General features: G+C 43.9%; 1 protein-coding gene across 2 annotated transcripts in view; it reads right to left on the reverse strand.

Moving 5' to 3' along the window:
- The window catches only part of LRP8 (LDL receptor related protein 8), a 182048-nt gene extending 166391 nt beyond the window's left edge, over positions 1–15657 (reverse strand). For both annotated transcript variants that reach the window (XM_086753025.1, XM_086753024.1), the window contains exons 1-2: positions 15556–15657; positions 14671–14790 (exon numbers count right to left, since the gene is read on the reverse strand). In XM_086753025.1, coding sequence (XP_086609151.1) covers positions 14671–14790; positions 15556–15625 — 190 coding nt within the window. In that variant the 5' untranslated portion in view covers positions 15626–15657. The remainder of the gene's footprint in view (positions 1–14670; positions 14791–15555) is intronic.
- Positions 15658–25053: the final 9396 nt, after the last annotated feature.

Consider the following 25053-nt stretch of genomic DNA (forward strand, 5'->3'; position numbering starts at 1 on the left):
AGCCCGCTCCTCTTCCCGCACACCATTATTTCTGTCTGCAGTACTACAGAAACCACTTCAATCTGTGCCATTACAAAGCACACATCACAGACCTTGATTTTTTGTAGGTCCACGATGATGCTCCATGCACATCCAGAGGCTAAAAGAAAACAGGGTAAGACCCTAGTGAAAACTGCTGCATAAAACATATTCACAAATGAAACAGGACTGAAACCATTGATTTTTGAGTTTGGAAAGGTTCCTCATTGGCAGTTTTGACTGTTTACAACTGTGGAGCTCACAAGAACCCTTTAAACATTACTCAAAAAAATGTGATATTTTATCCAGTGTATTCCCCTGACAACATTGTTCCCCCTCACAGTTATTTCAAAAGGCTCACCTCAGGAGAAAAAATGTACCCAAGGTGAAAGTCTGCCTGGACGGGAGACGGTGGCCCTGCGCGTGCTGGAGGAGCCCCTGCTAACACGGCTGTGTGGGTACAGCCACACAGGCACAGAGACACTGACCAGGGCTCTTCTCTCAGCACAACCTCAGAGACCGCACAAACCCATCTCCTCTCAGCCTTTCTGGGCCCAGAGCAGCAGTTTTTTCCAGCTAAGAGATGTCAATCTCAGAGCTACGCCAGCAGGGAGAAGGTCAGGCCTGTGCTTTGAAGCTACAGGGCCAAGTTGTTAGTCAGCAATCTGAAATAACAGATAAGCATTTCCCCACAGACTTCTGCAGCAGCAAGATCAGGCCGAGCCATCACGCAGACAAGAGCTTTTCCTTCTTCAAATTTCAACATCAGGGAACGATGCTGTCCATAGATTAAAGTAATAAGGAAACCCCACCAAACACCACAATTAATTAGAGCAGAACGCACAGCAAATATCTTCCCGAAATCCCGAGATACTCATCGTTTAATATTTTAATTTCTAACACTTCAGAATGAAATGAGATCCTCAATCTTCCAATTCATATCCAGTGAAAAAATATAATTCATTCTCTTTCTCGCATACAGAGCGCTAACAAGTATGAATTTCTCCTTCCCACCTACTGACAAGAATTTAGCCAATCTAAGACAGTGAAACCTGCACCATTCTTATGTCAAACTGCTGTAAAAATCTCTGCTATTATAAAAGCATAGAAAAAAAAAAAACCAACACAGTAACAGATAAACCCAACTGATTACTGTAGAAAAGTGACATTTACACATGCCGGTTTTCCGTGTTAAAGGTCAAGCTGATGCACCAAAGAGCTTTGTCTACAGGAAATTCACACACAACCAGCCCAAGGAGAGATGACACCAGCTTTCAGGTGTACCACAGTCACAAAAAAATGGTCACAATTTTCAAAGAAAAGCTTTAGAGAATTTCATTTTGCTTTCTAGGTCTCATCAGGCTTGTTCTTTACCTCAAGAAACCTCACCCCACAAGACTTCAGTAAAAACAAGTAGCAGGAAGAAAACCTTATTCAAAAACAATACAGCAAGATTCTGCCCTAAACCAGACATAGAGTAGGTTTCTAATGCCACATTCAAACTCACACTCCTCCACAGAAAGAAAAAAAAAAAAGATCTTGTGGTAAGGGGGCAAATTAGGTCCTGTACTTGGCTGCCTTCCTCCCCCTCTGTGTTTTATCACTGCCAGAGAAGCATCTTTTTTGCACTCCAAAATTAACCCTGTGATATGATAACGCAGCCTGCACAACACAGTACAGAAAAGGAAACTGTTAGTAATAAAGATCGCTGCTCAACCCTTACTGTTATGTTTCACGTTATCCTGAAACACTCCTGAAGCGCACTGAGCTGGCAAAGACGAAGCTGCCAGGGCAACAGCCCTGTAAGCCAAGGGCCCTGTAAACCCCAGTACAAATCCAGCTCTTGCTGCAGGAATGCAACATTTCCCATGGTGCTGAGTACCTCACCCCTGACCTTGAAAGCTGGGGAATCAGAACTGCTCAGTGACAGGTTTTTTTATATGAGCACACATCTTCTGGGTTACCATTTGCTATTACACTTCACAGTACACGCGACAGTTTGGTGCACAACTGCCCTGAACTGAACTGGCGTCCACAGCAGGTGGGTGTGAAGCTCCACCTCAGCTCCGGTCTCTCCAGCACCATCACCCTAGCAGCCTCAACCTGGATTTCAGTCTCAAAGTTTAAAAATATTGTAAATGAACTGAACAGATCTGGGCAGGGTGAACTTAGTAGCTCCTAGCCAGCTGAAGTACAGCATTTGTGCAGAAGCTATTAATCCCTTCTACAAGCATTTGCACAAAATAAGGCTGGCAGTGTTCACATGATTGTGTGCATAATCAAATGTGAAGAAATGCCTGCTGCTCACAGCCAAGCTTTGCAGAGTTTCCTTCAATGCCCGAGCAAGAGAAAGCATTAACAAAGGCTTTGTGCATTGCTGTTGAGGACTGGCACCCAGGGCCATGAGAATTAATGGCTAAACTCATGCAGAAGGTCTTGAAGGAAAGGGATTCTAGCAAGGCAATGAGGTGCTGTGTGCAAGGCTGGGAAAGGCTCCACGATGCTCAGCCACATGCTCATCTGCAACCATGAAGAAAAATTAATTACATTATTCATCTTTTCCCTCTAGAAGAGGGTACCTGGATTTATACCACAGGCTCCAGGATTTCTCCCCTGTGCCGTACTCACTCTTTGAAGTGCCATGCCACAATCAGAGTCCCTCCAGTCAAGAACTGGACGAATGTGATTCTTTTCAGCACCTGTCAATGCAGCTCCTTAATCCTTATTTAACTTCAGGGATCAACATGCACTGGCACCTTGGGCAAACATACATAACACATTATTTTATAAAAAAATAGGACAAAATTCTGTGTTAAAGAGCTCTTGTGTAAAGGGGAACAGAAATCAGCTAGCAAAGAGCAATTTCTTGAAGTAAAACGTGCGATTTCAATACACCAATGTGATCCCAGCAGAGATTGTTCCAGAGCTTCCCTTTGAAACTCATTACTTATCATCCGCCAAAGACCTGTGCCCACATAGGTTATCCCTTCTAAATTGTATAACAAGCCCAACGGGATTACCCAGTAGTACCCGGCTAATTGAAATGCTACCTGTTATTGCCATCAAGGTAAGGATGCAGCCCTGCTTATGAATGAATTAATATTGTCGCGCAAACTTAAGAGTTGTGCAATCGAAATTGTATCTTTATTGTTTTACACAAGAAAGGAAGAAGGAAAAGAGAGGCAGCAATAAAATATGTAATAGCAAAGTAAACTTCCCTAGTCATCTTGGTTCTTGTGAGTCAAGGATACGTTATACATAATTTATGAAGGCAAGAGTCCACTGGTGATAAATTACTTCAATAGTTAGTGCTCAGATAACAGCAAGGTGCGGGCACAGAGGTAAAGGAGGTCTGGAGAGACAGCATCCCCACGTGAAATGGAAAGAGCCTCTTTAGCAACGAAAAAATCTATCACATGCAGTCTCGAAATCAGGAGTTTTGGCCAACTGAATAGGTGTGGCTGCACTGATGACTGTTGGAATACAGGCTGTGCTCTATTACTCTCTAGAATAAGCGAGAATGTACAAAAAAAGAAATAAGTAAATTTTGAAAAGCAAAACAAATACTATGTTCCCCCTAAAACATCTGCATTTTTTGTCTTTAATACTAAATACAAGAAGCGATCCATGTGAATTATTTCTTGCACTTGAACCAACACTAAAATTTTCAAACTGAGTTTTCAACACTGTGATTTTTCTGAATATTTTGCAAACTGCATATAACAAAGGCAAAGACTAAGCCCTTGAGCAGTAATTTAATCCAAGGAACAGGATTATCTGCGTAAAACAATGTGATAATAGACCAGAAAACAAGAAATTTGGAACATTCTTCATGAGTCACTAGTGTTCACAGTGAGTTGCTGAATCACTCCATCCTTAGGCAAAGGATAACTTCTCTAAGCAGCACTTCTCCCATCTGTAAGGTAATATTTAGTCCACTTGTATGGTGAAGACTTACGGAACACTAAACTACTACCCAGCCACTGGATGACAAACGTGTAGTCAACGTAACACAACTACACTGACAAGAACAGAACCACTCAGTTACAGAGACAGGGGGTGTATTTCTTGGCCTATATCAGTCAACACTGACATTTGTTGTCAAAGGAACTGGGGCACTTCTCTCTGTTTAAATACCTGCATACATGCAACTGATTCAGGATGAGAAGTCTACAGCAACAGTTGTAAGGTTACACCCGAAATTCTCATCCTCAGTGCAAGTATATTCACTGCTCCTGCTACTGCTGATTTTTATGCTCTTAACTGCTCCCTGGATCACACAGAGTAGCATCACATCTGGACAGAACAGGTTCAGCAAATCCAGCGAGATTTACTGATATGTAATCACTGCTAAATCAGCCAGCTAAGAATCTGGTATCATAGGAGACCCAAGCACACATCTGGAAAGATACCTACAACCTTACTCATCTAGATCAACAAAAACAGAAGAAGCCTGAAAAGCCACCAAAGAAATTAAGCGCGTTAAGTTTATGCACAGAAAGCAGAGATGGACAGAAAGCCTCTACGAAGTAACGCACAGCTGAACAGTAACTTGGGATCAAAAGAAAATTTTAATTTATCCTTTAAGTAAATGTCACCTCAACATACATCATACTACACATTACGTCTCTAGGAAGGAAGCATAAAAAAGTGCGAAACAAGGCCAGTTAAAATACAAAACAAAGTTAAAACTTGGAATCGGAGCAGTTACCTAAATAAGGAAACAAACACAGTTGAGAGTTTACTGTCAGTTGTACACACTAGTTTCTTCAACAATTTTTTTTTTTTAATTGACAAAACTATTCTATAGGCTACTTCGAAAGGGAGAGAAGTCTACAGCTATATACCATTTCAAATTTAACCAAAATCAAGACGAAATTTCTATATATTTCAAAGGATTTAAAACACCCTTTTCCCCCCTTTTTCAGTGTTTTGCAAGTAAAATAAATCACACCCACAGAAGCTACAGAAATCAAGCTAAAACTCCAGAAAAGATAAAGAAACTTACAGCAGGCAAAATTCCCACCCAGGACGGACAAGATTCTGCAGCACTAATGAATTAGATTTTCAATTATATATCTATCTTTAGAAAGAAAAAGTAATCACAGCACAGAGAGCAGTTGCCAAAAAGAGCCCTTCTGGTTCTGCAAATACAGGACTGTGCTCCTGCTGCCATGGAAACAGAGTCCCCCACTGCTCTGGTCCTGGTGCAGTGCCACACATGCTCTCAAGCATTTAATAAATATTAATAATGCAAAAATAATATTGATGTATCAGAAACAGAACATCTAAGAAAAAAAAAAAAACTGGCACTAAAGCTCACTTTACGTGGCTGCCACCCAAAGGCTACTAGCCTTACCCTAAGCCAACTATAAATTCTGTTCTCTCCTAGTTGCTAACGCTTGCTCTTGGCATTAACTGTGAGGTTAAACTGACCGCCAGACCTTAGCTTAGACTGAAAAAAGCCAGGAAACCTGGAGGAAAAATTGAAACACTTCTGCTAGTCCAACAGGTACCCCTGCGGTAAGCAGAACGGCTGTAGGCATTGAGCGCTGGACTGGTAGGTAGGAGGCCTCATTTCTGCTCTTGGCTCTGCTGCTGCTTGTATGACCACCAGCTCTCCAGGCCCAGCTCCCACCAGCAGAAGAGGAGCAGGCATAGGGCTGCCAGATCAGCCTCAGCTCTGGGGAAAAAGTCAGGGTCCCTGCCAGGAACAGAACTACAGTCTACAAGGGCATCATCACTAGGGCAGGACACAGTACATCTCACCCTGAGAGACCAGAGATGGAGCTCACATCCCTGCTTTTTTTTTTTTTTTTTTTTTTTAAAAAAAAAGAATCTTCTGGCTTCTCTTAGGTTAAAATCTGGCTCTTGACAGTATCTCAGTTTGAAGGTTTAGTTTTATTTTTCAACTAGCTTACAGCATTATTATAACTTTTAAAGTCTAATCAGTTTGTTATGTCTTGTATTTCAGCCAGAATTCTTCACAAAGCAGAAAATCTGCATTAATTTTAATCACAAGGCCTTTTACCCCCTTCTTTTCCCTTGTGGCCATCTAAATATTAATAATTTTAACAGGAAATAAAGAGTTAGAAAAACTACACTCTGCATTTTCAACACTTCCCGCACATGCACCGTAAAATAGCGTAGGCTTCCCTTTGGCCAGAACCAGCTGTCGGCACTGGAAGCAGAGCACGCTGGAGCAGGCAGCCTGCTTTTCCACCAGGGACGTGCCACTGTGTAAGAAAACAAGCAGCAACACAAATTTTCATCTCCATCACTCAAACTCAGCTTGCTGATTTGTTTTCCTGGGCAAAGCAAAGAAAGAAAAATTGACATCTTATGGCATTTTATAAGGCGTGCAACGACACAGAAAAGCAGAACTGAGCAGTAACGTGCTTTGGGAACATCTTTAAAATTACCAGGGAAAAGCTGCAGGTTTTCAGGACAGTTGTAGAGAGAAAAAGGCCATCAGAGAAGCAACAGTACAAGGACTAGAACTTCACACCAAATCAAGTCTACCACAAGTGCATCTCTAATACAACACCACCATCTCTGATGCACACCAAAGACATGGTAAATCTGCCAGTGAATGAGGAAAGCTGGTGCCATTAAAAAAAGCTAGCAGAAACAAAAGCTGGGTGTCTGCTCTACTAGGAACAGCCAAGAGAATCAATAATAGTCAGGCATTTTCAGGCATTACTGAGTGTTTAATGGTCCTTCAGGTGGACAATGGAGTCAAGAAAACTCAATTCTTTCTACCTCTGGCTATTTCTTAGTCTAGGTGCATCAGATAAATGCGGTCACCAACACATTACACTTGTTTCCTCCAGCCTCATAATAGTAATTTGTTAATTTAAATTAATCCCTAAACATCTTCTGATTTTCTAATATGAAACTATCCTGAGTATCCTCCACTCCAACATGAGTAAGAAATCTCATCTCAAACCTGTGCTAATCCTGGGTCTACAACACTGCAGACAAGAGAGAACTGGTCTACCTTGACTTTTGTTTTATCTTTATATACGTTAAAATGCTCTGGATGAAGCTTGACTACCTTGGCGCAAAATGTAGGACATTTTTACATCCTCTGAAATGAGAGCTCTGAGCTCTTTGATAAACAAACTAAGTCACTGTTGGTTTTGACTGCACTTTCATAATTTTCTTCTTGAACTTAATCATTATTTTCAATCTTCCTATTCTCCTTGACCTCAGGAAACCTTTTCAGATAATAGCTTGTTCCCGTAATTGTATCTAGAGCAACCCACGTGCTTTCAAGCTATATAACGCAGCTGCACTCCATAAAATCAAGTTCTCTTCCCTCTGTTGCCATAATGCCCCCAGTGGCTACCCCACGCACCTCAGTTCCCTCCTCTGTCTCTCCGGTTGTCCTGTTCCAGTTCTATCACTTTTTCTTTCCTCAACCACAGAAAAACACCACCTCCTGGAAAGCAGTTTGTATCTACAGATAATAATACATCTGAAGCAAATGTGCCAGGAAATAGGGAAATGGAGAAGGGAATGTTTCCCACATGTACATAATGCTTTATTTTCTACATAAAGGATGCAGCACAGGGAAGACAGATAAACACAAACCCCCCAAAAATGCAAGTTATTTTTCTCAGAACAGACAATGAGAACATAGTGGAAAAAAAGGAAGATAACCAAACAACAATATTCACTGTGGAACACAAGAAAACAGTAAACCAGTTTTGAGCCTAGCTTTCACAAGAACACAATACAGATCAGGACAGGGAGGCAACAGGCACACAGGCAGGCAAACGAGCCCTGCCTCTCTGCACCACTCTTCCCAGTGCTTCCAGTTTTGGGATGAGCATGCAAGCTGGCCACACAACTCAGTTAAACTATCACTGATATAATCAAGAGCGTATGACCACGCATATGTCAAGAAAACCTAAAACTCTCCACGTGGTGATGTACACACATCAAAGACGCACAGGCATCTCCAGAGTAACATACTCAGCACAGAGAATACTTTCTCAATATTGAGCATGAAGAAAAATCCAAGCAACTGATAATGGAGGACAAAAAAGTCATAGAGTATACGTGGCACCTGTGACAACCTGCTGTCTCACTTTGTCATGCCCCAAAACCTGCAAGCACGGCACACATTACACTCCTGCATTTCAAAGCCACTGAGACCATATTTAACTCTTGACAGGATTTTGGTTCTCAAATAGGCTTTTAATATATTTTTATTCTCAAATTCCAACTGTAGTGAAATTTGAACTGAAAAGCAAGGAGAATACCAGGTTGCCTCCTGGGCTTTCACAGAGGCAGCAGAAGTCAAACTCTGCAGATTCTCTACGTACAAAGCCAGCCAGAGAACAGGAGTCTCTTCCTCCCAATACTAAGGCAAGTGTGCCCCAGCTATACAATCACACACTGCGGCCCCAAGGCAGGGCAAGGGCTGAGGTAGAGGGAAGTCTGTTGATCCTACATGTTTACCTTGAATTCTGGGCATGTGGGAACAGTCTTTGAAACAGTAACTCCTTCAGACAGCATCTCATACCTGAGGCAGCCTCAATCCTGACCAGTATAAAATATCCTGCGGAGTACTCACCAGAAAGCAACAACACAGAAAGTATCCCAATACAAAGATGGAAAATGGAACTTTAAAAGAGAAACAGTAACGCTGCATTTGGCTGTGTCCCCCGGCATGCAGGTACTACAAAGCTGAAGTGGCCTTGCAGCTTGTGTTTCATTTTAGGAAACTGGTTAAGCTACTGCTTTGTTTTTGCAATTACACTCTTTGCCATATTTAAGGATGCTGTGGTTTTTTTTAGTGAGGGGGGGCCTAAGGTGGCAGCTTCTGTAGGAAACTGCTAGAAGTTCCCCCTTTGTTCAGTGGACTCAGCCAGGCCTAGGGCGGATCTGCTGCTGGCCAAGGCTGAGCCGATTGGTAGCAGAATGTCCCGTGATAACACCTCTGCAATAACATATTTAAGAAGGGGAAAACAGGAAAAAAAAGAAAAGAGAAGAGAAGATGTGAAGTAGCTGAGCAGGGGCAGAGGTGCAGAGGGGGAGGTGCAGGCCTCATGGGCCTTCCAGGCCTCACCCTCTGGCGCCTCGCCAGGCGGCCGACTGGGCCCAACTTGGCCCCACCAGGCTGCAAGAAGTGGAGAGGAGATGGATGATGTGAAGAGATTCTGAGAGACGTCTGCCAGCCTGTTGTGAAGAACTCTTCTTGTGAGAAGAATGGCTGCAGACGCCAAGGTCGGTTCAGGAGGAGGAGGAGTAATGTGGCTCCTGGCCAGATTCCCCTGCAGCCTGTGGTGATGACCATGGTGGAGCAGGTTGTCCCCCTGCAGCCCATGGAGGTCCACAGAGGAGCAGAGATCCACTTGGAGCCCGTGAAGGACCCCACACCGGGGGAGGTGGATGCCTGAAGGCGGCTGTGGCCCGTGGAGAGCCCGCTGGGACAGCCATTCTGGAGAGACTGCACCCCGGAGGAGGTGGAGATGGAGGTGGAGGAGATGACCCACGCTGGAGCAGTTTCACGAAGGACTGTGGCATATAGGTGGGACCCCACAAAAGAGCAGGGGAGGAATGTGAGGAGCTCTTCCCCCAACCATGAAGCAGCGGCGTGAAACAACGTGTGATGAACTGACTGCAACCCCCATTCCCTTTTCCCCCCTGTACCGCTTGGGGTGGGAAGGTAGTAGAGATAACGTTAAGCTTGGGAAGAGGGAGGGGTGGAGAGAGGTTCTCTTGTTCTCTGTCTCATTATCCTGCTGTTTGTAGTAATAAATGCATAGTTTTCCCCAAGTCGAGTCTGTTTTGCCCGTAACAGTAACTTTAAGGATTTTCTCCCTGTCCTTATCTCAAACCTCAAGCCGTTTCTCCTTATATCATCTCCCTCTATTCTCTCGGAGGGTGGGGGGAGTAAGAGAGAGACAGACTGCGTAGTCTGTCCCGATCAGGGCTGAATTATGACAAAGGATTAATCAACAGTGAAACATTTAAGTAGAGGTCTTCCAGTCTCTTTCACCCACTCTCAGGTCTAGGTTAAGATAACATGAACCCTACTTGCAGCAGAACAATAAAATCCTATCAAATAAGAGCTCTTATTTTGTGCCAAAAGCATTGTGCCTGGATGCAATTTGCAACTTGTCTTCTGCTGGCTACAGCAGCAAGCATGAAGAAACTTGCAAAACTGGGCAAAAAGTCTTCGAGAGCCACTCCCCAGCAATTCTCCAGGATTTTCCGTTCTGGGCGACGTGTCACACAGCAGCAGGCACCCCGGGCACATAGCTTGCAGATCCCGAGGCCGACCTGGCCCTGCAGCATCCAGAAACCTAGAACAAAACCCAGCATCTGAGTAGCTCTGCAAGGAGTGATCCTTTGTCAAAACACTGTGCCTCAGAAAATGGACATTTTTTCCCCACTATAAACATAGCTTTGCTGTTTTATAATGTTGTTGCTATACCATTAAGGAAAAGTCTCCATGACTGTGTACCTGCAAACACTCTCTGAAATAGGTTATAAAATTCCATCTTGACTTTCCCAAGTTTCCTGAGAGGAAAAAGCATCATTTGCTTGTACAGGGAAGGAGTAAAATACATCTACAAAACCATGTTCAAAACTGCCCTGGAGACCTGTCCTCATTGTGTGCATCACAGAGCGCACATCATGGCACTGCAAGCTGTAAATTGCGACTGGGTTTTCATCTTGTGAAGCCGATGCAGACTGGACTGAGCTCAAGCAAATAATTTTGCATAGAGCAGAGTCAATAGTCTTATACAGATTTAAATTCTGTAACAGCTACCCAAGATTTCTAATTTCAGAGCTTAAGACTTGATTCCCCAGCAGTCCAAACACTGTAACTTTCACTATTTTTCTCTCAGGAGTTTAGTCCCCTTTTAGTAGATACACAGGAACATTTTAAGGAACTTACCTACTCCATTTTTCTTTTCTTTCCCCATAAAACACTGTAACTTTCTGAAAAAATGACAGGAAAAAAAAAAGCCATCTTCATATTTAAGCAACCTATATACAGCTTTATGTATTTCCACCATGTACACAAATTAGTCTCTCCTTCTCTCTTGGTAACACCTCACAAGCCACATGCCTACAGACAAGTGAACGCTGTCTCTGTTCTTCCTGCAGCCTCCTTTGCTACAGTTCTTTGCTACTAGGATTTGTTTCCTTTTACTTCTTGTAAGGCAGGAACTATATTCATATTTACTTGCTACCTACGTCTATCCGGTTCTTTTATTACCTTTCCCCAACAGATGAGGCACTTTCTGCAATCTCTATTTTCCTGCTTTTCCCTAAATCCTCAGCACTTTGTCTTCATACTGCAAAAGTAATCTATTTTTTTTATGGTGGCCCTTTGACTGTTTTAAACCATCAACATTAATAAAAACGACTTGATAACACTGAAATATGCTAATGTTAAGAAAATGTGTTAAACATTTTTTTCCTTTTTTTTTTTTAATTAAAGGAGAAACCCAAACTGGATTCCTTTAATTTCATTCATTTCCCACAAGTAAAAGCTCTGAAGTGAACTACCACATACCAAGAAAGAATTTGGTCTTACAATGTGTAAGAAGGAGGTTATTGAGCAATGTAGGATAAACTTAACAAACCTTAAAAATCAGTACTGAGTAATCTGATTTATGTAAGAGCTGAGATAATTAATTTTTCCATGCAGTTTCTGCGTTGGTTACACATCAATGCTACAGTAGGTAACTTGGAACTACCAACCACAGCGGAAAAGAATTACAGAACGGAAAGCAAATTCCAAGAAGACAATACAGGATGATTACCGAGACATTTTCCTTAGAGTCTAAAACTCCTTTAAAAAAGCCAACGTTAAACCAGCAAGGCTTTAGAGGAGAAGGGGAAAAAATAAACAAACAAACAAAAAACCCCAAAAACTCCAACAATGTCAGCCTTTATGCAAAGACAGCTTGTAGTAGGAAGCACATGGAGTACTGCCAGGCTGTCGAGTGCCTGTTTGGACAAACAAATAAAGATTATCTCCTTCCAGAACTGCTTAAGATACTCCTGGTTACAAAACTTTCCTGTATATGTAGACCATCTAGCACAAGGACAAGCTTGTATCATAAACCAGTTCTTAACACAGATGAAGACTACTTTGACCCTCCAACAAGGGAGGATATATAAAAGCAGCAATGAGCTCTTGCAAATATGTTATCAACTCTGGACAAACCATCAGCAAGTAATTACAGGGGTTATCAGGGTCCATATCAGTACTCATTACTAACTGGCTACCTGCGTTTTCTTTTCCCTCTCCATCACCACTCCAGCATGCTGAGTTTTCCAGAACAGATTCTTGCAGTGCATATGTTCGTAAGATAGTTTTAAATAAATACCTGTTTATTACAGCAGTGATTATTACAGAGGTGGCATCTAAAAGCAAAGACATGGAACATATTCTTTCACCCAGCGAGTCTAACTCTAAACATTACATACGCTGAAAAGTGGTATGCATTTTTGAAAGAAAATGATGTTCAAAAACAATGCAAGCAAGAAAGATGTGTGTGAAAATGCAATTTAAATGTCTTTCAGGCTGCTTGGAGAAATAACTGCAAAGTCAATATATATACGAACTAAATTAACAGTCTGTAAGTAATTTCTCTAGTATGCTCCCCAATCAATAATAAATGTCAAGTTCAGATTAAAGCAAAGAACTCCTCCTGATGTCTCCACATCCAAAAATTATTTTTCTTAACATCTCAAAAGTCACCATTCTACTACAATTTAGCCATCATACTTTATCACCCCTAAATCCAACAACTGTAAAAACCCTCTGAAATAAAACCAAATCAGATGCAATTATCCATCTAACCATTCTAAACCAGCACAATGCACACAGAGGTGATATTCAATAGGATGTCGTTTTACATTCTCTTTTCTGACACAATACTTAGATGGTGGATCACAAGGAAAAGGGAAAGATAAAAGAGCAGCCCAGATACCGACCCACTCACTCATGCTAGGCAAGGAGCTCAGACCACAAACCTACTCTTCAATGTGGGGTGCAGGGTGTAGAATCTGTTCCTCAAGACGATACTCCAGCTACAATCCCAACCTCTGAAACAACAATCCCCAAAGCACAGCCCAGAAGTCACCTGCAGCTCACCAAGCCTTTGTTCAACAGCACAGAGGGACTTTTAAATAGAAGACTTGAAGAATACCATTACCAGCCTGCTCAGAGATTGCCAGCACTTCCACAGATTGTCTCTCTCTCTGGAAACTCATATGCTTCTGAGAAAAGTTGTCCAATTATGGCTACACGAGTCCAAGCTAGTTCTCAGTCAGCCATGGCTTGAGTCCTTTGTAATTTATAACATTCCAAATCTAAGTTGCCTCTAACTAGTGCCAATATAACTCCTGCATAAACCGTTGCTATATCTGAATAATGTAATGCTGCTAGCTCCCCAGATCATAAACTTAGGCATATATAAAGCGTATCAAGTCCTCCAAATACAAGGCACCAGAAATAAACGTTATGTTTCATTTTATAGCATCAGGACGTCTCCCATGAACAAGAGTTTGGGAATCCCTGCTCTCCTTACACTAATCTACTTAGACTTCACTCTGGGTACTGCCTGACACAGATTCATCGGTGAAGCTGTTAACAGGATAGTCGCATACTGAAAAGCAGAAAACCAGTGACTCTTCTTTTCTCAATACATGTCCTGGGTCTGTGAATTTTCAAGAGTTCATTCAGTGAAAGATAAACTGACGTGCATTCAATGTCTATCATCCTACAGAGATAATTGAAGAGATGTGGTACCTACTGCAATATTTGTAACTTAAAACTCCAAATTAAAGACACTTCTCTCTAAGACTGAGGCTTCATAACTTCTTTTAGAGATGCTTCTTACACTTCATGGTTGACATACAACTTCTGACAGCCTAGGAGAATTTAAGTGAAATAACAGAGAGGTAATAACCGCACAACCCTACAAACTACCCAGAGTTTACTGGGTGCCACCCACACGCACCAGGGCCACACCACAGGAGGAGGCAAGACTGCCATCTTCCCAGGACTGAAAGTATCGATCTTCTCGCCCTCTCTTCCCTCACACTACCAGGGAATCAGTCAGTGTTACGCAGCTGACACTGCCAAGCAGTGCTACTTGTTCACCTCCCCTCTCCTCACCATGACTGCAAACACTTATTTAAACACAAAACTCACACGAACTCCACATCTTGTCCTGATGCTTAAAGCAAGCAGGATTTCACACGAGCACCTGGCAGGGACTCTGCCGGGGCTAAACATCTCTCCCTCCCAGCTCCCCTGAGGACACAAACCGTGCCGCTCCGAGCAGAAAGGTTGCTGGAGGCGGGGAACCTCACAGGGGGCTGGGAGAGGGCAGGGAGCTGCCAGGTGAGCGGTGCCGCACCGCCTTCCGGGTGTCCCCGGCCCGGCCGGCAGCGAGGAGCAGCCGCTACCCCGCAGCGGGCCCGGCCGCCGCGTCACGGATCTGCTGCTCGCGGCAGCCAATCGGCGCGGGAGCCGGGGACGGCGCGACTTCATTCATTCATTCATAAAAAAGAGGCGCAGCGCAGCTGGGAAGCGCGCCCTTCCTGGCTCGGTTCCGGGTGGGGGGTGGCCCCGTCCCTGTCCCCCCGCGCCAAGGGACGGACACTCACGGCAATCCGCCTCGTCGCTGTTATCCGAGCAGTCGTCGTCCTCGTCGCATTTCCAGACGGCGGGGATGCACCGTTCGTTCCGGCACTGGAACTGGTCCTCTTCGCACTCCTTGACGGTGCCTGCGAGACACGGGGCCGCGCCTGGGTCAGTGGGGCGCGCTCCCACGGTGGGGGACATCCCAGGGCCGCCCCCCACCCCACCCCGCCCGCCCGCCCCCGCACAAGGCGCGGGGAGCCGCCGGGCGAGGGCCGGGGCCGGCGGGGCAGAGGGGCTCAGTGAGGGGCTAGGGGAGATGCCGCTCCGCGGGGGAACGGCGGTGATCCCGAAATGGATTTGTGCAGGGATGAAAGGGACCGTCCCCGTGCTGCCCCGCATTGTTTCAAAGGCACGGGGAAAAGGAGCCTGGGAACAGAAGATGGTTAAACGCGAAATGTGAAAGACAAAGAAAAATTCTAAGACGCAGCGATGCTGGGACCTTCTGAGCGTCCGTTACCGGGGCCAAACGCGCAGACACCCGCGGGCGCGGGGGTGAACAGACAGCGCGGCCGTCCCGGGAAAAGGGAACTGACCCAACTGAAGTTGGGGGCGGGGGGGGGGACGGAGCAAATCTGCTTTGCAGACGCAGCGCCGCTTTGATGAGGCACAAATCTCCTCAGAAAGGGATTAAAGGTGGCAGCTCCTGTCACCAGCGGTCGCACTGCCTTCTCCCGCTAAAGAGGCCCCGCAGGTCGCAACCCCCGAGCGCAGGTCACCGCGGCGAGTGGGTGCCCGTGCAGGCAGCACGCTCGCCCCGCTCTCGTCCCCCGGAACGCCGAGTACAGGCGCGCACTTGCCGCACGCCGCCCCGGCGCCGAAGGAGAGCTGGCGGGCCGCGCCGGACCCACCTTTGCCGAGGTGCAGCTTGAGCAGCAGCAGCTGGAGGAGCAGCAGCCGGGCGAGCGCTGGCCGGCACATGGTGCTCGCTCCCTCCGTGGCGGTGTGCGGGGTGCGCGCAGCCCCCGCGCCGCTCACCGCCCCGTGCCGACTGCGGCCGGCGCCGCCCCCCGCCCCGCCGCGCGCCGCCGCCGTGACGCGCCCCGCTGGGCGGGCCCCGCGCGCCGCCGCTGCCCCCGCAGAGAGCAGAGCGGCCCCGCCCCCGTCGCCACCGGCGGGACGGGCTCCTCAGGGCCCGCACTCCGAGAGACACCTGCGGGGCACCTCCCCGGCGTGGCCCGGCGGTGGCGGCCGCCGAAAGGCCCGCAGGTGGCACACGCCGCGTCGGGCAGGCGTTTCCGGGCCTGTCCGCGGAGGCCTTCGCCGCGGCGGCGGCCCGGGCTTCACCTGCGGCCGCTTCGCCAGGGAAGTCCCGCCACGGCTGCCAGCGGCGACAGGGACCCGGGAGAGCGGGGCGGGACCGGGCCCCGCAGCCCTTGCCGGGGGAGAGCGGCCTGCGGCGGCCCGAACCGCGGGCACAGGGTCGGGCCCTGGGGGCAGGAGCCTCCCTCCATGTGCCCGGTTGCAATGACGGCTTCGTTCATGATCTTAATTTTATTGAGTCAATTAAACACGTGGACTCTTTTAAATGGCCTCGAGTCACAAATTGTGCGCTCTCCTCATTACTTCGGATCTCCCACTGAGGGATTTCATTATGACCATTCTGATGTGGTCACCTCCGCTAATTGTGTTCCAATGAGTGAAACCGGTCCGAGCCCCTTCGCGGGGACGCTCGCCCTCGCCGCTGCCGAGCACACGCGGTCTGATCGGTAACTACAAAGGAAGCGTTTTACAAGCTGTCAAGGGCCGCGTTTATCACTCCATTTGCAGAGTGCTGATGAGAAAGCCGCTCACTGCCCTTAATTAGCACTGCAGCGTTGTTCACACACTCAGGATTAAGAGTATTTCAATAATCCTACCGTGAAAATATATTTTTCAGGAGTAACTTGAATCTAACATCACAACGGGATCGACATGATTATATGTAAAGTGTTATTTTAAAAAAGAAATCAAGCACTAATTTTATGTAAACGGATGTAATAAAACTTTTCCATTTAAAAACCTGACATACCATTGACTCCAGAATGGTCCACAATTTAAAAGTGCGCCTGTGCCTTTAACAAAAATTTTGCAAGTCATTAGTCAGTAGTGTCATTAATGCGTTTGAATCATGTGAAGAGGAGAAGAGCTAATCATTGAGCTATTTCACTAGCAGCTTATATCCTATTAGCAATTTATTCAGCCTTTTTGAACAATTTTTTTAGCATGCAAAATGTAGCGCGTGTTTGTTTTGGCTGGATCAATGTGATAGATTACAATAATTGCTTAAAGCAAATGCGTTATTTATAATACATTAGGTCAAATTTATCTTTTTTAAATGTGCCAAAACACAGATTCATAAAGCTACCATAATTCCAGGCCTCATTCTTCTCTTTCCTAAATTAGTTTAAATTGGAAGTGTCTCCAAAGGCAGTAATGACACTCTCCGGTGTGAAACAGGTGCGAGCGTGCAGAGCATCACTCACAGCAATGATTTGCTATGATTCCTATCAGAATTTTGTTTTATTAAAAAAAACCAAACAGGTGTTTTGGCCTGAATGCCTCACACAGAAAACAACATTAATAACCTTTTTTTTCCTAAATTGCTCTGATGACACCTTTCCAACAGCAATTTCAACAGCCTCCACTGACCAGCCATTGTAGGGGCTACTTGTAGCCTAGTACCATCTTGTGGACATATCTCTCTCCAAGGAATTGCAGAGGCAAGAAGGGAAACCAGAGGTGCTAAAGAGTTAAAAGTAAATGGGGCAAAGGAAACCATTTGGTATGTAACAGAAATGAAATCTAGTTTTATCCATTATGTTCCAATAGTTAAGACTGTTAATTTACCTCCCAAGGTGCGTCTCTTCTAGGAGCTCACCTCTTGAGTCAGAAACTGGAGCAGGAACTTGTGCTTCTTTTCTCCAGACTGTATGGAAATCTGTAAAGCACCAGCACAGACATATGTGGCCAAACAGCTAATACGCAACATTTAGTAACTGTCATATACAAAATACATTCTAATATACTGCATTTGCTAGTTGGCAACTGAGTTTGCTTATAGATTTGACACTCATAATCCAGTCTGTCTCCTAATCTCAAGACTGGTTATGGTAGGTGAGACCAAGGGTCTCTCAGCTGATAGCAGATTCCCAGACCCAATGTAAGACAAGAGCCAGTGATCGTTGCCCAGAAGAATTTCCTATCTTCCAGCCATCAGTGGCTTGAGGACTTCCTGAGACAGTGGTAGTGTCTTTGTATTCAAATGGTCTTGAATACGTTTTCATGAATATCAGTTTCTTTTCAAACATAACGTAAGTAAAAGCTTTAGCAGGGGTCACATCCTGAAGCAAGGAGTTCCCCAGCTTTCCATATTGTGTGAAGGACACTTGCTTCATGTTGTTCTGCCTCTGCTTGGTCCTTACTGGCTCCAGGTGTATAGCACAGAATGTGCCCTCTTGCCATGCACGGATATATTTCAGCTTAAAAGTAACGTAGGTAAACTTAACAACACAGTGCCATCCTAATGATTTTTAGAAGACCAGCACAAACTTGAACTACATGTTCCTTATTTTTGGTTGATCTGTAGCATAAGGGGCTCCTGCTCCAGCAGACTGTTTCTCTGCTGGCGGTTATGTATAGTTTTTATGAGGAATTAGGCTCAGGCTGCTGTGTCAACTCTTTTTTTCTTCTACATCGGAGAGACTGATATGTTCTACCTCTATCTACTAACTAAACATTCAAAGTCATCCTAAAAGTTCAGGCAGACCAACCGGCAATGGGGCAGCCTCAGCCCCAGGGCACAAAGAAGATGAGAGCAGAAGGCTCTGGGACCACGTCAAAGTGCTGTGAAGGAAGGGACAGTTCAATAACCTGCTGTATGTGTAATCTGATAATTTACTCCTACTTCTGGTCACACAGCGCTGCACATTAAACAACACAAACTAACACAAATCAGCCTGCCACTAACAGAGCAAGGAGGTCCATCAAAACAGTGAAATGCTATTTCTATAGAGCTCCATCCAGATGGAGCTTCCCATCAGCTAGCTCTGTGTCTTTCATCATCCATACCATTTCTCTATTTCACAAAATTATTTTTATAGCTGGATTTTTTTCCCTTTTCTGTGCCCTTATTTTTACAACTTTTACTGTTTTAAAATGCTTTGTCCCATATCTTCTATAATCTCTTTTGTTTCTTAGTTTGATTTTTTTCTCTTGTAACTTCAACTTCTTTCCAGAAGACTCCAATCCTCTAAGTCAGCTGTTTGCTGTTTTGCTTTTCATATTTCATATTTAAATCCACGTTCTGTACTGCTTTGTCTATTGGATACATCTTCCCCTTTCACATTCTAGGGACCTTTCACAGCCATTGGGACTTTCCTTTTGCTTGTTTCATGCCTAACAGGTCAGTTTAACTCCCTTGGCACACTCAAAGTCTTCTAATGAGATCCTTATTTTTAGTTAGCTCATGGCCTGGTAAAGAAAGGAGGACATCACACAATCATATTTAAACCAAACTACAAACCACATCAGTTTATTATCCAAGATTTGTCTCTTCCACAAGCCAGAGTCTCTCACTTCCATAGCCATAATTCTTTTTTGTCCTAAAACTGTCACTCAGTTCTCTTTTATTCAAGCACAAATAGCAGTATGATACAACAGTGCCAGACTGCTGGCCAAACAAAATCTCAGTGCTACTTACTTGTCCAGGTATGAGATTGCAACGTCTAGTGACCAAAGCTTCCACTTAAGTGTAAAACACACTGCATCACACATTCCCTAACTGCGTATGCACATGCATAGATTAACAGCTCGTGTCTCACACTCATGGATTTTTGTCTTCAGAGCATTTCTGACTTACAACTACTCCCTTAAACTTTTATATACATATACTTATACATATACATATATATATATATAACTGCAAACCCAAGTTAGTCCACTTTGACTACCACCTCCTGGTTTTCCTTAGCAAATCAACTGAAATATTACCCAGTGCCATTCTGCAGTACTCTGGCCATGTAAAAGGAGGTGGGAAGAGCAGCCCCCTGGGAACCTGGCTTCCTGGAGAGCACTGTGTTACTCACAATACTTTTCCAGTATGGCTTCAAATCCATCTTCTTCCACTTCATGCTCTGACTCCTGCCTCTCTATAATGGCTCTTGCAAGGGAGTAGGAGGAAGAAATGCTTTGCAGTCCATTGGTAAAGTTTTTATTCAGCTAGAGAGGAGTTAACACAGAAGGCTTCTGCCCTTCTTTCCCATCCCAACGCTCAACGCTCTGCCATAGCAGTACCCCTAGACAATAGATCTTTGAGTGCAACCAAACCTACAGTCACAATGGGGACCTTTCCCATTAATTTTAATGAGGATAAGAATGAAGGGACCAAGAAGGAAAAAAAAAGTGAGGATTAGGTGTCTGGCAAGATCTTTTGCATGCTAGAGGAGCGCCACTATAGAATGATCTACTCTTTGCTGTCGTACAGCGACTAATCACCGTGAAAGCTAACAGAAATGCAGACTTGAGGCCACAGTTAGTAACAAGTACAGTGGGATTTTTTCAAGATGTTTCACTTCAAACTATTTATCCTATTACTACTAACAAAGGAATCATGAATTGGAGCAAAACTGAAGTTGACAGTGTCTCGTGTAACTCTACAGTGACCATATACCAATGCTGTAAAGCAGGAGATTAGTACCACAGGCTGCTGTTTGCTCTACAGCTCCCAAAGGGCTTAGACACAAACAGTGAAACCTAGTAGCAGCACCAAGCCTGGATTTTTTTTTTTTTGTCCCTTTTAAAAAATTCTGTGAGCTAGATGCTTGCTCCATTTTTCTCCCACACCTTATTTGTTTAGGCCCCAATGCTGCAAATAAGTGGTGTATTGTACGTGGATGGTGGAAACAGAGACAAGGTCTGGTTCTGCGAGGTGCAAAATTCCCTCAGCTCCTAGCAGCCCTCTGGAAAGCTCTAAGCATCTTGAAGGCTCACAGACAAATTATTTTAGCATTAATTACAACATCAATGAGAAAATAATACCCAAATGGGAATTTAGGATGATGTCTGCATGGAATGTTTCTCATTATTTTTGTATGGATTTCAGATGACAGCAGAACATTTTAAAACCAGTCTTGCTTTCAAGCTAGCGCTGAATCTATGGCTTCGTGCTAAGAGTCGGGCAGCTTCTAAGTCATCTAATTTGTAAATTTTTATAGCTGCTTGACAAGGCTGTCTTTCTTGATGAAGGCATATGAACCCAACATTTGTTTTCCTTTTTAACATGAAAGTTCATTAAAAGCAATTTTTTCAAGGTCAGATTCCTAAAGTTTTTGCCTTGCATTCTTTTTTTGTAGTAGAGGCAGTAAAGCCTTGTCTTTACCATTATTTTTCAAAGCTACCCCATTAGATATTGCAATCTCATCACTTTCAATTCCTAAATAACAAAGGAAAGAATGGAGTCTTGTGCATAACCAAAAGATTTGAGCTTGGTCAGAGTGGAATTATTTGTTTTTCAAAGTGGATAAAAATCAAACTAGTTTTTAAAATCACCTAAAAAGAGGAATGGTGGGAGGGGAAGAAAAGGGAAACATTTGGAGACCTTTTTTTCCAAGAGAGAAAAAGAATCCAATTACTGTCCTGCAAATGTAGGCCTGATGTTCAAATATCTCCTTACTTTGCACCAAGTTTTGCTTAGTCAATGATAAAATTCTTCTAAGTTTCTCTATGTAGAGCTTCATTAGAGATATGAGTCACAGAAATGCAGCCATGTTTATATTCGTCTATACATCTGAGAAGTGTTATCAATGTAACAGAGTTGTGAAAAACTTGTTTCTTTGAAGTTGAGAAACCTTTCCTCACCAATGTTAGGATAGAGCTGATGCCACGTGTAGAATCCACTTTGTATGAGTGACAGACGTGTATGTGCACACCCAGAGCTACAGTTTAAACAAAGTTTCAGAAAACATGTCCTTTCCGATTTCCTGCCTGTTATAGCATGTTGTAACAACAGCAGTTGATGGATCAATCCCTGTGGCATTTTGTCATATCACATAAAGCATCAAGTGATAGATGCACTTCAGAATAACATGTCCTAGAGACATAGTTTCTAGAAGCACAAAACAGCTCTCCTCCTACCCTTATTAGTACACCCTTCAAAATATTCCCCCATCTCAAATGCTTCCTTAAAAAGCAAAAGTATCTCTCAGTTCCATGGATGTTAAGGTCTAACCAAGACAGATCAAGCCTGAAAGAATACAAGCAGATACATACTTGTCTAAACCAACCTAAACCAACTTCTACTAATTCAGCTGGTCCTTGATTTGCTGCATCTCTTATGCTTCAGCCCTGGGTTCTCCTATGGCTCAGATAAAGCACAGTATTTATGCATTTGTATGTCTGTACAGATCATGTCAGACTCACACAGTTTTAACTTCCACAAGCACTTCCCACAGCACTTCGTCAAAGCACTTGGTCAGAGTACTTTGATTTTTACTCATGACACTCCTGCTGTTGTCTCAGAAAGACCCTGTCTCCCTTTCATTCACTCTTTAGAAAGCTTAAACATGTCCAAGGTAATCTCAGAGTTACGATTTTTTAAAACAACTTTTCTATTTCAATATAATCTGTGCCACTCAGTAGGACTGACAGATATTTGTTGTCCTCTAGTCATCAAGAGCTGGTCTTGGTACTTGCGAAGGAGGTCCATGGTCCGCAGGAGGACAGAAGGGCAACACCAGGCCAACACAAAGCACTGGCGTGGAGCACTGAAGGGCTGCAGCCAGCCTCACAGTCCTGAACAGCTGCTCCCTTTTCCCTGGAAAATGATACATCCTGTGGCCAGATCAGGTTAAAGCAGCTCATTTCTTCAGCTGGTTTAGAGGGCTAGGACCCAAACCATGAGCACACTCACCTGCTAGAGGCCACAGGCCTAAAGGACTAAGACTAACATGGGCTCCCAAAGATCATGACAAGTTCTTGTAGGTCACCTGAAACTTGACTTGGGAAGTGGATTGTTTCTCTAATCATTACAAAGCAGGCGTTGGAGAAATTCAGATATTCCCAACCCAAATATTTGGGATCTGTTTTGATTTAATATTAGTCAACTGTGTGTCCCAAAAACATGGCATAGTGTTTGTAGCTCACAATTCAATGTAAAGTAACACCTGCTTTCAGTCCAAAAGTGAAAGTTCAATTCAGCAAATCACCCAGCCATTCACAAAGGCACAGAGGGAAGTAAAGGCCACCTCCCTTTGTATAGGTTCACAATCTTATCTTTGCCTTGCCAAAACAAAATCAATAGAACAAAACACCAAGGTTTGGGCCTTTTGTTAATAATTTGACAACCAAAGTCTATAAATTCATTTCCCCATTTCATTCCTTTATTTGTCCTGCTGCTCTGAAAGTCCTGAAAGGACAATGGAAACTGGCCTGACTCTGGCTGTCTCAGTCAAATAAAGTTGGCATGGACATGGAGTTACACTTAGCCACCCACCCACACAATTTTAGCTTCCCAGCCATCAAAGCACAATCAAAACTGCATTTTCCTGACTGTCAGTTTCTCTATGCATTTTTTAGAGCACAGATGTAATAGGTTTTACAGGGAGTCCCTTTGATTCGTGCCAGCCCTGCACATTCTCATTCTGCCCCTAATCTCTCCTTTGTGGCACGCGGACTCGGAGCGGTGGGCATGGATCCCAGCGGACACTGATTACCATCCAAATTCCCTTTTGGAAATGATCCCATCTGGCAACTGCAGAACCCAAAGCTTCGACCCTCAGCCATTGTTCTTCTCCAAAATGAGCAGATTCAACTTTATTACAGATTAAACATTTGCTGGTTTATGTGTAAAGCTAATTTCAAGTGGTGTGTCAAAACATAGAAGCTTTCTCTGCAGACGCTCCTGTAGGGTTTTTTATTTTAAGGATGAATAAAAATTAAGCAGTCCAAACCTTTTTCTTTTTTTTTTTTTTTCAGAATACGTACAAAGAATTGCTCCCCACGCTTAAATTTTGCATGTCAAGTTTCATCTGGGAGCAGATTCGTTTTTACAGCTCAGTTATCAGCTGTGCAAACAGGCTATTATTCATGTTCATCTAGGGTCTAACAGCATTATTGGCCTCTCAGAAATTTGCCAGGCCAGGAAAATTTATGCAGGACTCATTTTAGAGAGGGAAGAAAAATGAGACACAGCTGAACAGGCCCATGAAAGGCAACCAACACCCTTATACATCTTACCCACAGAGCAGAGAGCAAGGTAGTGATCTCCTGTTGCACACTCCCCACATTGAGGCCCATAGCAAATCCATGCGCAGCTCTGCACTGTGACCTCTCTCTCCCCATCTGTGATCACATATGCAGGATGCAGATGGTCAGACCGCTCCGTGATCCGCTGCGGAGAAGGCATAGTTGGTATATAGGCCACGGCATTGCTTTGCAGCCAGGGGGTGTACCAGGTAGTAAGGCCCTGCACGCACTGAAGCCTTATCAAAAGCCCTGTTCTCGATCAACCGAGCCACTCTTCTCACCATTCAGCCCACCTAGTATATCTGATGCCTGGATGATGACAGGTGTCAATTCACAACTCAACTTCCCCCCAAAACAGCTAACGTGCACAAATCCAAACTTCAGCAAGAGCACCCAGTCATGTTTCTTGCAGTGGTGCTCACAGTAGAAATGTTTAGTGGATAAACATCCCTCCTCTTAAGCAAGGATAATCTATAAGGCTAGACTGTGCAAATAAAAAAAAAAATTACTGTGCCTTATATGCTTGTCATATAAGCACTTAGAAATGAAATTTGTACCAATGGCAGCAGTAATCTCTTCTTGTACATTATATTCTTAAGAGGTTAGTAACCTCAGGTTGCTTATCTTTCTGAAACACATAAAAATTTCTAGTAATATAAAATCAAAGTCTTGCCTTAACAAACAGAAATCCAGTAGAGCTAAATTCTTCCTGTTTTTTTCTGCAGTGTGGGGTGGTATTATAATGGATTTTATCATGTCAGTTTTTCACGATATCAAAATGATTTCCAAATCAATTTTAAGGATCTGAAAACATTGTTTAATGTGTCTGCAAAACAAAAGTAATCTTTTTACTTTTATGTAGCAACGCTACTGAGTATTTCATTACAGTCTTTCAAGACAGACTGTCCTGATATCTTTACCATTAACAACTGAATTGGTTATAGTCCTGTTGTAGAAGTTTGTCTCTCTAGGTAGCTTAAATTACTCTTTTGTCAGTCTCTTTATTAAAATACAGAAATGTAGTTTCATCCCTTATCAAAAATCAAACCAGCATGGTTGTCACTCTTATAAAATGTTTAAATTGTCATTGTTTTCATTTGCTTTAGACATTTCTGGGAATTCATCCA

The sequence above is a fragment of the Chlamydotis macqueenii genome, chromosome 8, assembly GCF_036417535.1.
Source record: "Chlamydotis macqueenii isolate bChlMac1 chromosome 8, bChlMac1.mat, whole genome shotgun sequence".
NCBI classification, from domain to species: domain Eukaryota; kingdom Metazoa; phylum Chordata; class Aves; order Otidiformes; family Otididae; genus Chlamydotis; species Chlamydotis macqueenii.